At 38.0% G+C, this 17,925-nt stretch overlaps 1 protein-coding gene across 5 annotated transcripts in view; it reads right to left on the bottom strand.

Annotated features, from left to right (window-relative positions):
- ppp2r5eb (protein phosphatase 2, regulatory subunit B', epsilon) overlaps positions 1-16,479 on the bottom strand; it is a 58,485-nt gene extending 42,006 nt beyond the window's left edge. The window contains exons 1-2 of one of the 5 annotated variants that reach the window (XM_042500154.1): positions 15,885-16,479; positions 5,260-5,423 (exon numbers count right to left, since the gene is read on the bottom strand). In XM_042500154.1, coding sequence (XP_042356088.1) covers positions 5,260-5,423; positions 15,885-15,913 — 193 coding nt within the window. In that variant the 5' untranslated portion in view covers positions 15,914-16,479. Of the gene's footprint in view, positions 1-5,259; positions 5,424-9,808; positions 9,896-15,884 lie in introns of those variants that run through there. The other 4 variants (XM_042500158.1, XM_042500157.1, XM_042500155.1 and 1 more) reach the window with 4 other exon arrangements.
- Positions 16,480-17,925: the final 1,446 nt, after the last annotated feature.

Raw genomic sequence — 17,925 nt, forward strand, 5'->3', positions numbered from 1 at the left:
ATTATACAAATACACAATTTACCTGTGACTACATCAGAAATAATACTACAGTAAGTTATACTTGGATGGACCGCAAATCATGTCCCAAGAGGAAAACTTTGGCAACAATTTTATTTCATACCATAACGTCTTTTCGTCTCCTTTCAATCATTTTTTACTGCAGCAAAATGTATCAAGTGGACTGAAAAAAATTAGTACACTAATAAAAGCCTTTGTGTTTACAATATTAATAATTTCTATAATAAAAAAATTGATGCACCGATGCATCGGTCTGCTGATTTTATTGGCCGATATTGGCCCATCACAGATATATCAGCTTTTATGTTGTCTGATATGCATGCTATGTAAAGTTTATTTAAACCAAACATTATGCAGAAAATGATGCTTGAAGTAATTTAAAATGGTCGAATTCTCAAAGAAGTTTACTGTTTCAGTGCATTATTAGACATCAATTTTGACAAAAAAAGTTTAATAAAGTTTACTGTTAAACTGTAAAACATAACATATCTTTGTAACAAGTATTTTACAACCATATCTGAGGGATAAGTGCATTGCATAATTGTATACATATTTAATATCGGCAAATATATTAAGTTAGAAATTTTGTACTCCCCAATATCGGCATCAGCACCAGAAATCCAGTAAATGATAGGCTCTACTGTGTCGGAGTTTCCCTCACAACTACTGAAAATAAAGTTTGAACAAATAAGAAATCACCTGAGTCACAAGGTAACAAGTTGAACCTGGTTCCAGACCTCTGAATCACCATTCACATTTACTATCCGCTCATAAGATTCAAAAGAAAACAGCCGGATTATCAGGATACTGACAGATGACTTGACAAAACAACTATCTTTTTACATTTACAAAAATCTGAAAATGCTTCCACACATTATTTCAAACTGTCTGGTGCACCGATGTATCCATTCATGGCTCAGTAGTTTCCTTCATTTTGCGCTGACAACAGTTGTAAATTTACTGAGAAAGGCAACAGAGCAACAACAGATCGGAGTGAGAGAGCATTTTATGAAAGACCCCAGTTGGAGTACAAAGCATGGCCTGTTGCACTTACACACTGTGACTTCAGACAGATCATCACATTCATTTTGTTTTTCCCACATCCGAGTGCTAGTCTGAATTTCAAATCAAAAAGTGACAGCCCTAATGTGCACCATTTCACTAAAATAAAACCAGCAATCTCAGATGACAAGATAAAGAATTATCCGACGCTGGGAAAGAAAAATCGTCTCCTGAGTCAGAAAGAGAAAATGAATCATGGACTAAAAGTGGGTCCTCATTTTGTATTTGGAGAAAATGTGACATGAAAACAATCAAGGGAAATCACACATTCTGTGCATCGCTCGCCAAAGTCAGAGAGCGTTAATTACTGGTGCGAGGTTTGCTCAACATTTAAGTACGCAATTTCAATAAAATGCAACAACTTGTTTTTACTGCTTCTGGTTTGCAAAACGCTGCCCTGAGAGAGATTAAAATATACTAAAGTGCAGTAAAAAATGTTGCTTAATAACAGTTTATCGGTGTATTTAACAAAAGATATTGGGATTATATTTAGTATATTATTTTCTATAACAATGTAGTCACACTTGTCCAGATAGATTTCTTGCAGTGTTTTCCTGTCTCTTTTTGTTTTTTTCAGAAAAGGTAAATGAGACATGATGCTTTCTAGGAACCTTTTGTTTTTCTTTGAAACTATTAAAAATGAACTGACATTGTTTAAACCTTTGTCAAACTGTATTTACTTTTACTGGAATCCACAGTCAGTCTGTGTGTGAGGCTGCAGGTCAGGTGAGCTGCTGTGTGCTTGTAGCATGTAGATGTTTACATAACGACAGCGTGTGTAAGTGGAGCATGGACGCAGACTCACACACACAAACATATTTCAACATATAAACACTGGAGCGCTCAGGGCTCCCTTCTTGTCCTGATTATAAACCCTGCCCTAAGGAGGAACCAGGAAGTGGTTTTCCATTAAAACTCCTCACAGGTGACGGATCCATCTGGTTTCTGTGTGGCAGCATTCCTGCTGTCAAACCACTCCGCTGCCGTGTTTACACAAGTGAAACGTGACGGGGTTGTCTCATTGTGTATTACTACGCCCAAGTGCATACCACGCATCGCACAATTCTCTTTAGCCTGCAGTGTGATGTGCACGAATCAATACACTCCATTGCTTAGTGACACACTGGCATTCTTTCGAGACAATAGACATCACGTCAGAAGGTCGCTGCAATTTCCAGTCACAGATAATAAAGCATTACAAATACGTGCATTGTTACATAAAATATGGGTGAAAATCTGCTCAAATTAATATACATTGGGGTCAGAGGTTCCCCAAGTAGTCCTCCGACAGAAATTATGTTTTGTTTTTTAAGCTTTATTTCCAGGTGAAATACTGGAAAACTTTAGCTTGTCATAGCCCTTAACTTTATTTTCAGATTTTGTTGTTGGCTTAGAGGTGTGTATCAGTGTATTTTTCTGCAGACTCTGCCTGTATTTTCTTATTTTCTGTGTTCTGGATGTTTATGGGCGTGCTTTATAAAAAAAAAAGTAGCCAGACCATTAGCAGCAAGCATCCAAGAGACGCAGCGCTGAAAATAGCCAGACAACACGCCAAACAAGTGATTTCTTTGATTTCTGTACTGCTTTCTGTGTGTCTTTTTAAGTAAAGCCTATGTTATTACTCGGCCTATAGTATTAGTTCTTGTACTCTGATGGTCATGTTCAAGTTTGTTTTTATGTACAACCAATATACAATCAACATGCCACTGGACTAAAGATAGAAATCAGCTGGCATTAATCTCGCATATTTACATGTTAATATTCATTAACATGCCCTGTCCCATACTTTAAATATATGAATGAAAACTGAATCTGGGGTTAGTTTACCTTCGTTTTGCTGAGGACTGTTTGCAAACTAGAACTCACAATACTGCAAAGTACACCTTTAAATTTAAAAATTTGAATTATACAGAATTAAATTGTACCTATACGGACACGATGGCTGTGGGTAAAAAACAATTAAAAAACCCTATCTAATCATTCACACCTGTACAGACCTTAAGAGGCTGCGTTTAAACTTGGTTTGTTCGGTTTATGAAATGAATATCTACAAAATTTTCATGAACATTTACCACCAGGGAATCGGAAAATTTAAGACTTCCTCTTAGCGACAAAGACAGACAGCAGCACTGACCTGCCCTGTGTGATCATCATGACGATCTACCTGTCTCGGCACGTAGCTCTCTCACACACACACACACACACACACACACACACACACACACACACACACACACACACACACACACACACACACACAGGGAGAGGAGCAGGCATGGAAACAACAACAGCACTCAGACAGAGCTTGACTCTAAAAACGGGCAAAGCAGGAAAACAACTGGCTCAACTTCAGCTCTGGTCACCGCTGCACCAGTTTCACAAGAATTTCTGGGCTCAAGATTTCAGGATGGCATCTCTGTGCAGAGGAGAGCTCAGGAGACAAACACGCTCTCAGTGCGTGGTTTAAATGCAAGACAAGTGGGGGTAAAGGTGAAGCTAATTAACAGCAGAATCTTGACACTACGAGGCAGAAAATTATTATCTATTGGTCCACCTAGACTTCAAGATTGGTATGTAAAATCATGTAATGCAGCTCAGTCTTAAAGCCACAGAACTTCATTATGTGCTTGAGTTAAGATCTCAGTCATTCGTCTCACAAGCTTCTTATCTATTGCCTTTCGTTTAACATGTGTAACTACAATGATCATACAGCTATCCATCGTTTATTCTTCTACTCAGCTTTTTTAAAACTTGCTGGAACAACAGATCATTCAACAGGTTGAGTTGTCACATATTTGTTGCATGCTTCGCTGACTTATCAGTAAACTGGGTAAACTGGATAATTGTTGCTCTACTTATGAAGGAAAAATGAAGAAAACTGGCTGTTTGCAGGTTCTGTAAAATGCATGTCATTTACATTAACTCTGTGCAGCAGCAATCATCAATTCTACAGGGGAATGTATGATGCTCTGCCTTATTTTAAGCCATGAATATAATTTTACAATGTCCGATTTCCATATTAAAAGGGCTTACATTTAAATTAAGCAAACATCTGATGTAATTATTATTAATAATAATCATATTTTTTATGTGTAGGTGCCTTACAAAACACTCAAGGTCACCTTACAAGGACAAGTTAAAAAAAACAGCAGATCAAATTTACAGTGTATAAGATCATTATGTACAAAGGATTAGTGTGACTGAATCAAGCTGATTAGGGATAAAACTGAATATGCGAGTCTAAAAAGATGCATTTTATGATGAGATCTGAAACAGAAAGAGAGTCTAGAAATCCCTGTGAGAAAAACCCCTCAGAATTCAGACCAGTGTGACAACTCTTGTGTCCGTGTTTTTTTTTAATCTATTTTATTTCTTTATGTGGTCATCTGCTGCAGGCACACTGCTGCAAGTGCTTACATTACATAGCCAACACTGCTACATGTAGCAACATGCTAACAAAACATGTAAACTGAGTTGCTGATGTTGTTAATTTCTCCCTGATTTCAGATCGTATTCTTGCTGGAATATGTCCAGTTATGTTTTGAAGCTTTCATTGATTTCTTTACTGTTAAAAGTGCCACTTTACTCTATTACAGTAATTCCCTCAGCAGCAATGACGATGCAGATACAGAAGACCAGGAAATGCTGAACAATCCGAGCAGACAGGGTTTTTTTGGGAGGTAGGCTTAAAAAGACTCCAGCACAGGCAATGAGGAAAGTATGGTGTTTAAGGCATGTAAACAGGTTCTAGTAGGAACCCAAAAATTTGCATAATACGCCCTCTCTACACTACAGGGGCTGCAAATTAATTCCAACAGATTACGCCTTAGATCTCATTTAACTTTAACTTTTGAAAAAATAACAGCCGTATCTGATTTTAATAATGCAAAATGAAAAGTTAAAACAGTGTTGATCTACATCAGAGCGTGCTGCGCCTCATGAAGCGAGAGTCTTATCAACAAGCTTCGTTTGTCCTATCTGTGATCTGTTCGTTATGAACTGATTGTGATTACTTTTGCAGTTACAAGTGCATTTCAGCTCAATCAGATACTCAGTGTTAGGGTTCGGCTGGGTTATCACCCCTTCCGCCTCCCAAACCATCAACCCCAACACACGCACTCTCTCACACACACACACACACTCTCACACACACACACACACACTCTCCTCCCCTCTTACCCTTGAGCTGTGGCAAGGGCGTGAGCTCGATGGGTTTGCCCTGAGAGCGGAACTGGGACGAGCTCTGCGACCGCTTCTGCTTGGTCTTCCTGACAGACTTCCGTGAAAATCCGTCCACTTTGTCCACAGATGGAGATGTGGTGGCTGCCGAGGACATAGCCCTGCTGAAAGAAATACACAAAGGGGGGGGTTAACACAATCACATTAGACATATGTTTATAGAGCGCTCTGTTCACTGAGGGCAGAGTGATTAAACACAGAGTATTGACAACCGTACAGAACAGAAACTGGACTTCAACTGATGTGGATCTGAAGGTGAATTTATGATTTTCAAGACCAATAAATCAGGCTTACATTTACACCTTGGACTTGATTCACATTGAAAGACAATCTATTTTCAAAACATTTATGACATTTTTATGACCCACTCGACACATGGAGGTCCAAAGAGTTCAATATTAAACAAATACATTAAACAAAACAAGTATAATATATAAATGAACCAATAAATTGTGAAATCATTTAACAAATTATTGAAACTCTCACTTATTTTCATAATAAGGGGGTTTAATTTTTAATTTCTTTTTCATTATAGACATTTTTTGTTCAAACGAGCCAATTTTGTAATGAAACTTATTTATTTCAACTTTTTAGCCAATTGCATGAGCTTGAGTTGAGTTTCAATAATGCAATAAATCATTTTACTTTATTTATTCATCTATTTATTAGGGGGAGCATGAGTACTCGAGTACTCATTGGGACACCAGTGTTCACTAAATGTATCAGCTTAACTAGAAGTTTGACAAGATCACTGAAACTGCATTGGTTGTCACTGTTGTACAATTTAGATTTACATTTTTTGTAGATACTCGAATTTTCTATAATAATATAATTTGAGTTCTTGAATTTGGAAGTTACTTAAAATGCCCATCCCTATTATTTATGTAAATACTTATTTCACATTGTCTACTGTCTTATGTATTCATTGACTTGTGAACTCTGGGGTTTCATGGGAATGCTTATTAAAAATCATTCATTTCTTGCAGCTCAAATCAACAAAGACACATTTTTAGCCATTTACATGCAGCTCCAGAGCCATAGCTTTTCTATCCCCACAGACATTGTTTTTAGCCTCCAGCATTTTATTCACAGCCTCACAACAAAACTGTGCAGCCGCAGCAGACAGCCTCATTTTCCCAGCATGGGAAAGCATTTAGGCCTCAGCTGAGGCCTGGTTACAGTACACAAACACACCGCCATGCTACCTGCCAGTGGACCATCACACTCAAAAACACCAGTCTACCCACAACAATGGAGCAGCGGCTGCGAGGCGTCGCCGCAGTGGGAGGAAGCCGAGGAAACGTCCGCTGCAGTGTGCGTGCTGCTGATTACGTCTAAAAAACTTCTAACAAGCAGACAACAAAAAAACAAGCAGCAGCAGAAGTCACACTTTTCTGAACCACGCCCTGAAGCTAATGTCTAGTGTCAAAGTATTTCCTTACTCTCGCCGTCATTAACTTGCACATTATTTAAGACATAAGCGGCAATAACTGATGTCCTGATCCGGTCGACACTAACTCACAAACAAAGGCCTGGGAAGAAATAAATTAAACTTTAGCAGAAACGGTTATGTAATAAGACATGAATGAGACGCTGCAGGCTGTGCTGGCTGCATCTCTAATGCTCCGTCAAAGTCACACAGGCAGTCATACAGTATGTCCACCAGCAGGCCTTGTATGTAACACAGCGGACAGAGGAGGAGGAGAGGCACTGGGACACACTCAGTACAAACACACACGTCATCCTGCTGCCTGAGGATATGGACAGCAGCACTAGCAGACAGTGAAAGCCTTTTACAAGCTCTCTGAGGCAGCACAGCTGAGCGTCCATCATCATGTACAGTACACTGCGATTTTAAAAGTGATTAATGACTGCAGAGTAGCATCGCATCCATCTGTGGTTTGAGACCGTCGATGTGTGGATGCGATATGACTGTAAGTGGAGGGAGATAGTATTCAAAACCGACAAATGTGATTAATAATGAGATACTAAACTGTTTACAATTTAATTTTCCCTGAGTTTGTGCATATTTACATCAGTGTGTGTTTACTAAACATGCCTTTTCATAAGACCATACACACAGTTTTCCAATGGAAATCGGGAAGCCAAAATGCCCAACTATCATAACTTTTATCACACTTTTCCTTTTCCCAACTCTGCTGCATGCTGTTGATAAATTAACACAAAAAAAGAAAAAGAGATAACTTGTTTGGGACAAAGACAGATCTTCACCAGGACACCTTCAGGACGAAAGGACGCAGAAAACTCACTAATGCATCCTATTTCCCTGATGCTACATTGTGAAAAACAAATTGGTTCTGAAATTGGCAGTTGTTTGCAGGAGAAATTCACTGATGTTTGCACAGAAATATAAAATAGATATTAGAGAGGGAATTATGATATATAACAAACAAACAGTTCTGTTTTGTTTTTTTTTATACACAAAAAACAAAACCAAATAAACAATACCAAAAAAATCAGTATCAGCGAAACTGTTATTTTAAACATTTGTATCTGCTCAGAATTTTGCAATCTGTGCATCCCTTGTAAAATCTTTGTATATTTTTAGTGATATAAATCACATCGCCACTGGACTCAGCGAATTTGTGTGTCTCTTCAATATTTTCTGATATACTAAAAATTGTTGGTCAAAGCCCTAAACACGTCCTAAAAACATAAGTAAATTTACTTCCACTAAAGCGCAGGGGATCTAGTTTTTCAATTTGCTACTACATCCTACAGACTCAGATTCACATATGACAAAACCAATTACATGTAAATGACAAGAGTCATCTGTCAGCACTGCTCACTGTCTTCTCTTTCATAACCACACAGCTGTTAATGATCCATCCATACGAATGCCTTCTGTCGGGCATCATCAGGGTGGGCAAATGCCTCTAGCTGAACACTGATCTGTCTTATCGGTGGCTTTTAACTCACCATTAATCTGAAAGTCCTGCTGTGTCGTAAAAATACAACTGTGGCTGAATACAAAGCACGATATGGACTGTACGTATGGAGCGTAAACAAAAATTTGCTTCCAGGCTGACAGTTTTGCCTTTCAAACTTTGGCACAGGACTATTCAAATGTCATACAAAAGTGGGTCCCGACGGCATCTCAAGCCTCAGTGGAAACACAACAAAAAGCAGCAAACTGACACCTCAACACCTGCTCGGCGTATGTGCAGAAAGCCTCGCGATGACCAGACAAAGCAGGCCTCTGAAAATCACCTTCACTCTGGGATTATCTACGGCTAATGGCTTATCGTGCAACAGCTCTGACGTACATACTCTTTGACACTTTGAGACAATCCGGTTTTTATATCTTTAAATAATTAAATCATCAATTGGAATAATGGTAGGGAGCAGCAGCTGCAATCAATTGTCAAAAAATATAACATACAGGCTAAAGGTGAGTTTTCTGAATTCAAACAGAAGGTGTGATATAAAGATAAAACTACTAGTCAATCAATTAGCCGAGGAACAGAAAATTTAGCTATTTAAATAATCATTTTAGTAATTTTTTCGAGCAAAAACACCATACATTCAGAGGTTTAAGCATTTCCAGTGTGTAGATTTCCTGCTTTTCTGTTTCATATTTTTGTGACCGGAGTATCTTTGAGTTTTGGACTACTGGTCAGACAACAAGAGATATGAAGACGTCAACTTGGTTACAATTTTCATAATTTTAATAACAAAGCCATTATTTGATCCAGTTTACCTGATGATGAAAATAATTGTTTACAGCTCTATTGTCATATGCTGTGCACACTGTAAGGTCCTTCAGATTTGGGGCTATAGAAATTACATTTCTTTGAATGAAGCAAGCCATTTTTCAAGTACTGCTGACTTTCATTCTGTGGTTGCAGCTTCGTCAGTGTGACCATTTGCTGCTTTTCTGTTTTATATCATAGTAAACTTAATATATTTGAGTTATAAACTGCTGTTTGGACATAAAACATATGAAGACATCACCTTGGTTGCAATTTTCTTTTTGTCATTTATTAACAAAGCCATTAATCTCTCTAACAAGAAAATAATGTGCAGATTAGTCGATGGTGAAAATAATTACTCAGAGCTCTTGTGTTGTATGCTGAACAGATAGCAAGGCCCTTTGAATTTATAATTTGGGGGCTGCAGAAATGAAATTACTTTTAATGAAGCGAGTGATTTTTGAAATACTACCCTCAGACACGCACTGCATCCCAATAAGACTTTGAATCTCTGCACGGATGACTTCATACAGCCAGTCAGCTTCATTCAGCTCTGATCAAACACACTCTGTCTGCTGCATTTCAGCAAGCGTCGGCGAAGTTGTACATCTCGATCAGGGAGCGACTCTCAGTTTCTGCCTGCTACATCACCAACAGCAAAAATGAACAATCAAAGAGCTGCCGGTGCTTTTATGCTTACGCCACCTGGTGAATGCCACCAGTGCAAAAAACGACAAGAAAAATCTTTAAAATGTACAAACTCGAGCTCTTCTTACCTGTGCAAAGGGGCACTGGAATCCCCATGAACAACCATCAGTCCTTCACTGTCTATCTCTCTCTCTGTGACAAGCCGGCTAATGGCGAAAACACTCCAGTGCCACCACAACACACGAGGGAGACTACGGCGGCTAGCCAGGCGTATGGCAACTGAGCACCAAAGCCATTCCCCCTCCCATGCCTCTTACATAAGAGACCAGATGACATCCAAACAGGCTCGGGGAGGGTGGGATTAAAGAACAAGGAGGAAGGAGAGAGGAGGGGGCACGACGAACAACAGGAGAGCAACAGAAAGGGAGGAAGAGGAGGGAGGGCGGGAGGGAGCTGCTGTTCGACAGGAAGTCAACAAATAGGCAACGGCGAGGGCGAGCGAAAGGAGCTGGAGTGAGGGAACAAACACGAACAGGAACACACACACGGGAGATAAAAAGGAGGCTGGCAGGAGGAACGCTCAAGGATCTCGCCTGTGGTCCAAACTTAAAATTCAAAATCCCCCAAGAGGTGCAAAAACCAAACAAACTCTGGGTATGAGTAAGGTTTTCTTTCAGAAATACTTCATCTCGAGTCGTTTGGGATTTCTGGGGACAAAAATTTAATGATGAAAAAGCAGGAAGAGACATTAACTTCTGATTTCACTCAAGCAGAACAGTAAAACTGGTTCAGAAAATTGGAAAATACAACCTTTAACTCCATGGAGAATATATTTAAGCTACAGCAGGACATTTACGATAATATATAATCTCATATAATGATGAGACATTTTGAGGACTTGTGTATATTTAGGTTCACTAACAATCATGTGTGTGATAAACAGCAAACAAGCAGACATTGGAGCCCTACAGTGTGCAAGTAATTTGTTTTATTTCATTTTACTATCTGCTTACCTTCGGCTCAGCACCTGCCCTCATTGGTTTGTTTGTGCGTGCATCCTTTCTGCAACTAACAATCACCACTTCAGAGCCTTAATGATGGCCAAAACTCAAAAATACTATGTTTACTTCTAATGGGGTGCTAAAAACCATCATTTATATTGCTGCCAAACACATGAAACTGGGGCTGGGCAATATAACGATATTATCCTAATATTGTGATATGAGACTAGATATTGTCTTAGAATTTGGATGTTATTATATTGTAAAATAGGGTCATTTTTCTGGTTTGAGAGGCTGCATTAAAGCAATATCATTTTCTGAGCTTACCAGGCTGTTCTATTACTTGCCTTAACCCTCTTTATATAGACGTTAGCGATGATTATTTATCAAAAATCTTACTGTGTAAACCATCTGTATCAGCACAATAGTCAACCGTGCAATATCTTTGCAATTTCAATTTTGAGGTATTTGGTCTAAAACACTGTAGTAATGATTTTTTTAAAATTATTGCCCAGCCCTACTTTAAAGATATACTATGCACCCCCCCCATTTTGACCGTTCAAAACTCAAGATATTCAGTACGTTACCACTAAAGAAAAACAGAAAATATTCAAATTTGAGCAGGTTTTTTTTTTGTCAGTTTCAGCTCTGCAAACTGTGCAGCACACACACTCATCAGATTAATATTAAAATATCTGCACTTACAAAGAGGAGCTACAAAGCACCATTCACAACAAACACAAAAAATTGTCCTTAGAGCAATGTAATTAATTTAAGCCAAAAACTCCTTCAACTTTGCAGCCATTACCAGGCAACTTTAATGCCTATGACAGCAGCAAATTACTTATGCAGAACAAAGAAGACAGGTTATTTTACATATCAATTTCCTTGAGTTACTGATAAATGGATAAGTGGTCCCTGCACTAATTATACCAGTATGAATCCCCGTTGTACCATTTCAAATCCTTCTACTACTCACTTCTTCGGAAAGTCTCCTGTTGCCATTATTGACTGAAAGCTGCAATCTGACAGCACGTCTAATTGGTATGATTCATTCACGGGATAATTGCACTGTTCACACAGTCAAGAACAAATGAACTCAGCAACTTTCGAACACACACACAAAACCACACAGAGCTGATAAGGAGGAGGCAGTTACTACACCAGCGTCATCATAAACACAGGAGACTTTGGATGTTCAGCTATCTCAGCAGCGGCTGGACCTGCCCTCAACGTGGTGTGACATTCAAAATCCTTGAAGGTGAAGCACCGTGACAGTACCAAAACGTGAAGTACACCTACACAGACACGTACACTGCAAATACCATCACATGTAACGCCACACCTGGCCTCTGGCATGCTCCTGTCATTCACACACGACTGACAGGGCACAGGCCAGGCGGAAATAAAAGTAAACGTCAGTGGTGTAAAGTGATTAAGTACATTTGCTCAATTACTTCACTTAAATTAATTTTGAGGTACTTGTACTTTACGTATTTCCATTTCTGCTACTTTTTACCTCTACTATAGGGCTGCAACCATTATTTTCATTATTGAATAATCTGCAGAATATGTTCACATTTAACTGATAAATCGTTTATAAGTCAAAAATTTGTGAAAAATGCTAATCTTACACATTACAATTCAAGTGGCCAACATGACACCTCAAATTGCTTCTTTTGTCCAACCAGTGGTCCTAAACCCAAAAATTATGCATTTTCTACCATAAAATGACAAAGAAGCAGCAAATTCTCACATTTAAGAAGCTGGAATAAGCAAATCTTTGACATTTGAAACATTTAATCAACTATAAAGATAGTTGGAAATACAGCTTCTTTCTATCAACTCACATTTAACTGACCAATCATTGCAGCTCTATTCTACTCCAGTAGCACGAATTCAGAAATTGTACTTTTGGATGAGTAGTCAGGATTTCCAAGAATTTGTGATGTCACAACTATGGACCAAATCACCACTGTTTATTTACATTAACTTCCTGGTAGAAAACCACTGTGTCATGTACATATAATCAAACGGCGCAGAGCAAACTCTCATTTCAAGCCAGCTAACATTATTAGCATTCTTTTAAATATATGTTATATTTAGAATATTTTAATCACTTCACCTTGCCCTATGACAGATCCAACAGAGATCTGAAGCCAATTTATCAACAACTCCAAACTATACTGAGAAAAACAGTCACTTAATTCCACCGAATTGCAGAGTTGCTGGTCTACCGCTGCCTTGATCAGCTATTGTGCAAGGTATAGCAGAGCAAATATTCAAATATACGTGCACTTAGACTGATACCAATTTTTTAGGTGGCTAAATGTTTTACTGCGGCCTCTTCCACAGTTTGCCTTCCATGCCAGTAGATTTGGTTTATCAAAGACACCATCAAATCAATACAGCTCATAGGATAAGCAAAACAGAAATGTCAGATAGTTCTGACCACCATTTTTACATGTTACAGTTATCAGTCATTAAAAATGTATTTATAAGATAAGAATATAAGATTTTGAATGCAGGGCTGTTATTTCTAACAATGCAGTTCTACACTATGGCATTACTACTTTTACTTGTGAATACTTCTTCCACCACTGGTCATCACCCGTCATCTTTATCTTCCTGTATCTCGCACTCATCATCACCATGTCTCATCCTTTCATCATCCATGTCACTACAGTGTCATTACTGGTGATTATCTCTCTCTGACCACTTGTAAACACACACACACACACACACACCCAACAACAGACAATGTTGAAACAATGTTGTCTATGACAAGAAAACATGACAGACTGGTGGCATATTCAGTCAGTCATACTATCTTGGTGCAAAGCCATTTAAAGTCCATGTCTTATTATCACCACATATTTGACAGTTGGCTAAACTTGTCCCAGGCCAGATTCACAGAGCTTTTTCAACTCGTGCAGGATTAAATATTTCACTTTTAGGGCAAACCTGCCCTAAGCTTCCCTGACATCAGCTCTGCCCTGGAAAGATCAGCCACTAAGCCACCACCTGAGCCAAATGACATAATAAAGATTATATGAATTTACTGTGTAATTTGATGTTACTTATTTACTGTTGTCAGACAGAGCAGCAAAGTAGGCCATGAGCTGCATGAGGTCAAAAATCCAGGGTTCCCACACATTTACATGGACAAAATTTAAAAACTTTTTCATGCCTTTTCAAGGACCCATAATACATTTTTTGCCTGGCATTTTTCAAACTTTAAATTCAAACTCTGTTCAAACATTATGTCAGCTTGGTGACATACATGAAGAGAGATGCGGCGCGTGGGGAAAATGAATTAATATACATAACAGTGAACATATCGTCACGTATTGATTAAATTTAAAGCTACGTTACATCGACAGCTTCAGAAAATAAATTTGCCGTTATGTTACATTACATGGAAGATTACTTCAGCAATTAAAATACACACAAAATATTTATTTCCATGACTTTTCCAAAACTTTCAATGATTTCTAACCCTTTGAAACCTGGATAGACATTGATTTTCTTGTGCAGCATTCTTTCAGTAACGTTTTAAGAAATGAGTATATTGGTTTGATTTCTTTTGAATAAAATAACACAGAAAAGGCAGTGAGGAATTGGCAAGAAATGTATTGCAAACTACAAGAAACAAGCAGATTTAGGAAAATATTTTTTTAATAGAAAAAATATGTCGAAAAATCTATATTCTTATAACCAGAATTTTAAATGTTCCCATACAGTACTGTGCAAAAGTATTAGGCCACCTTAAACTTTGTTATTTTAGTAAGATTATAATGATCATGCATATTTATTTCTCAGTAGTCACTTTACTAAAATACAACCACAACATACAGGAAATATGTATACAATTACTTACTTACTTACTTATTTAAAAGCAAATATTTCAGTTGCAAGTATTAAGTGTGACCTCGCACTATCCGATGTCGTGTGTATCACACACACTTCAAATGCAATTTCATAACCTCATAAGAACAAGGTAATTAAAATTTGAAGCCTAGAACGACAGTTTCAAGGTTGTTATTTTCTTCATCATCCAGGTTTGTAATTAAAGTAATGAACATAATTCTGATTTAAGTTTTGTTTCTCTCAGGTCCAAACTATAAGAAATGGCAAAACATACAGAAAAATAAAACATGTATGGGGTTTGATGGTGTTCAAAAAAATGTAAGAATGAAAAATTGACATTTACAAAGTAAAAAGGTCTTTATCCCTTTCTATGTTGAGCATTACATACAAAATTTGTGACATACTCTTGACTTAATGGTGTTTTAATGCATTGGACATGTTCTCTGTATTCTTTGTATCTTGATAAAGAGACTGAGAAATAAATAAATATCCCAAGTGCAACTTTGCTAAAACAACAAATCTATGGTGGCTTAAGACTTTCACACAGTGCTGTATATGTATATTTAAGATTGTGCTACAAAATTAACATTTTTAAGTGCTTTTTCAGTAATTTCCTCTTTTTTTTTTTACTTTCTTTTTTGGCTATTTTTTGGTAACATTCTTGTGTTTTTTTTACTAATTTGTTGCTAATTTAGGTGTCATTTCATCTTACAGGTTGCTCAGTGCCTTTTCCCCCATTTTTTGAAACAAATCAAGCCGATTTACTCAGGTAGCCAATTTGCTCAGGTTTCACATGATTACTAATTCAATGACTTTTCCCAAACTTTCAATGATTTTTAGTTGTTCTGTGACTTTACCAGGCCTGGAAACCGTGATCGGGAAATTTTATGACTTTTCCAGGTTTTCCATGATTGTGGGAACCCTGAAAATGAAGCCGTTTGGGATAAGCTGGCGTTAGCTTGGCCATGTTGGGCCTGGCAGCAGCATAATATTCAAAACTTGACAGCAGCGCGATAACCTCACCAACGTTAGCTAGCTAGCTAACTAGCAACCATAGCCGTTACAAAGCGTTTGATTTTGACGCTTTAGCGGTTAGTTAGTCGTCTTTTCAGAGCGTACAAAACAATTTAATATTACCAATAATGAGACGATGCAGTCTTGTATCAAAAGTGTCCGGTTTATGTCAGAAAACGGCATTTTTTGAGTAGCTAGCTAACGTTGATGCTACGGCTATCGCGGGTTAGCTTACATGTTAGCTCATTAGCCGCCACCAGCTAAGCTTTCAGTGCACATGAAAACATTGATCTAACATTTGCTAATAAAATAACGTTACCTGGGCGGACTCGGGCGATCACCCATCATCCCAGATGTAAATACAGGGGGGTGGGCAGTGCTAATGCTGCTACCGTTAGCTAGCGCTCACAGACTGACAGACCGACTTGGGTTGGGAAACACACACCGAGTCCCGAGTCCCGACCCCCGAGCCCGACCGAGTTGGCTGTTAGCTCTCCAATCGCAGTACTTTACCTTGATCCTCTGTGGTTCGCAACGGAGACGGCGGCGGAGGAGTTTATCCTACGTTTTGGGGAAATCTATCGGGGCTAACTGTTAGCTACCTCCAGCTCGGTGCGGACAGCCTTTTTTTCCCCAAGCAGCGGCAAAACAGCAGGAAAATCTGGCCTCAAACAGCCAAACCCACGAGTACCTTTTTTTCCTTCCAACGGAATAATCCTCAAACTCCCATTAATAACAAAATATATATAAAACGATTACATTAACGCATTTACATTCCTGTTACTGATTCAATTCCCCAAACCCCTAAATTTTGGTGTTTTCTTAGCTCGGTTATGATTCGGGGCTGGTTCTTTTTCACCCTATTGTCAACACTGCTGGGTTAGACCATGGCACACATAACAGAGACGCACGCAAACGTGCTGGACGGGGTTCAGATCCGACCTACGACGCCGATTGGCTGCCGGCGGCGGTGTCGGGCGCTGTGTTTGGACAGGAGGCGGTGTCAGTCACGGTGCAGAGGGAAACGAGGCTCCGGATCCGTCGGTTAGGTGGAGGAGAAGGGACAAGGGAAGAGATCGGGGCAGAAAGCACGACGCTGAAGTTAGTTTCCGATTCGTCGCTTCCGATCAAGCAGTTAAGGGGAGAAGTTAAGTTAAAGTGTAGATTTCAGGGGACAAGTCCCACCATTTTTATTTATTTACTTATTTGTAATTATCTTTTTATTGCTTTTTAACGAACAGAAACAGGAGAAAGGACAGTACAACAAAAAATAAATAAAACAAAAAACTAAACTAAACTCGTCAAAGTGAGATAAGTGCCTTAGCAAGGTCTTTTGAGTCTAAAACCAGGGATTTGATGATTTGATTACATTTTATTATTGCATCATACCTAAACAATATGTCCAGCCCAAACGGGCCTACAAGGCACAATTATTAAACCCTTAACACCTGAGCAAATTGATTTGATAAGAAGGAAATTCAAAAAAATAAAAAGAACTGAAAATAAGCAACAGAAAAGGAAATTAAAAAACAAACACAAGAAAATGACCTTAACAAAGTTCCAAAAAAATAAAAATAATATATTGAAAAAGTATCCTATTTTGTAGAATAGCTTTAAATGTATAATGATTAGATTTATAAATGAAATTTATCTCTATTTTTTATATATCATATACATGCAGAAAAGGCAAAAAAAAAAAAAAAGGTGCATAAAAATTCCCCAGAATGCAGGAAGTTAAGTGTTTGATACCTAAAATTTTCTGACGGAGGACCCCAAACCCGTTTCTTATAGTCCCCCATTATGTTTACGGCATTAGAGTTAAGGAAAAAGTAATTGTTCATTTAGTTGTGTATTTTGTTTTTGTGCATTCACATGAATCAATAAACAGAGAATTAAGACAATAACAAAAAAGCAGGTGTAGAATTAATATCATTTTTACTTTTGCTGCACTTGGTACAACTGCAAATGGATTTTTTTGTGATTTTTCCAAAAATGTAACCGTCAATTCAATCATAAAGGTAACATTAAGGAAAAAAAAGAACACTACAAACTTTAATACAGAAAAGCATAAACCTGATTTTTCCAGTTTTGCTATGCTCTGAAAATGCATCTTTCTATCTACTCGTGTGATTTATTTTTCTGTTTATGTTATTTTAATATTTTAAATAATTTTTCTCTCCTCACCATGTGAATATGTGTTTTGTTTCATTATAACAACATGGTCAATGAATTTAAAAAAAACACAATCAAAGTAGTGATTTTTTAAATGCATTTTCACAAATAGAATAAAGGTTTCACAAATCTGAAAGTGTGTTTTGAGACCTTAAATGTCGGACATGTTTTCACCACAGTATGAGGTG

This window comes from Plectropomus leopardus, chromosome 14 (genome assembly GCF_008729295.1).
Source record: "Plectropomus leopardus isolate mb chromosome 14, YSFRI_Pleo_2.0, whole genome shotgun sequence".
Lineage (NCBI taxonomy): Eukaryota > Metazoa > Chordata > Actinopteri > Perciformes > Serranidae > Plectropomus > Plectropomus leopardus.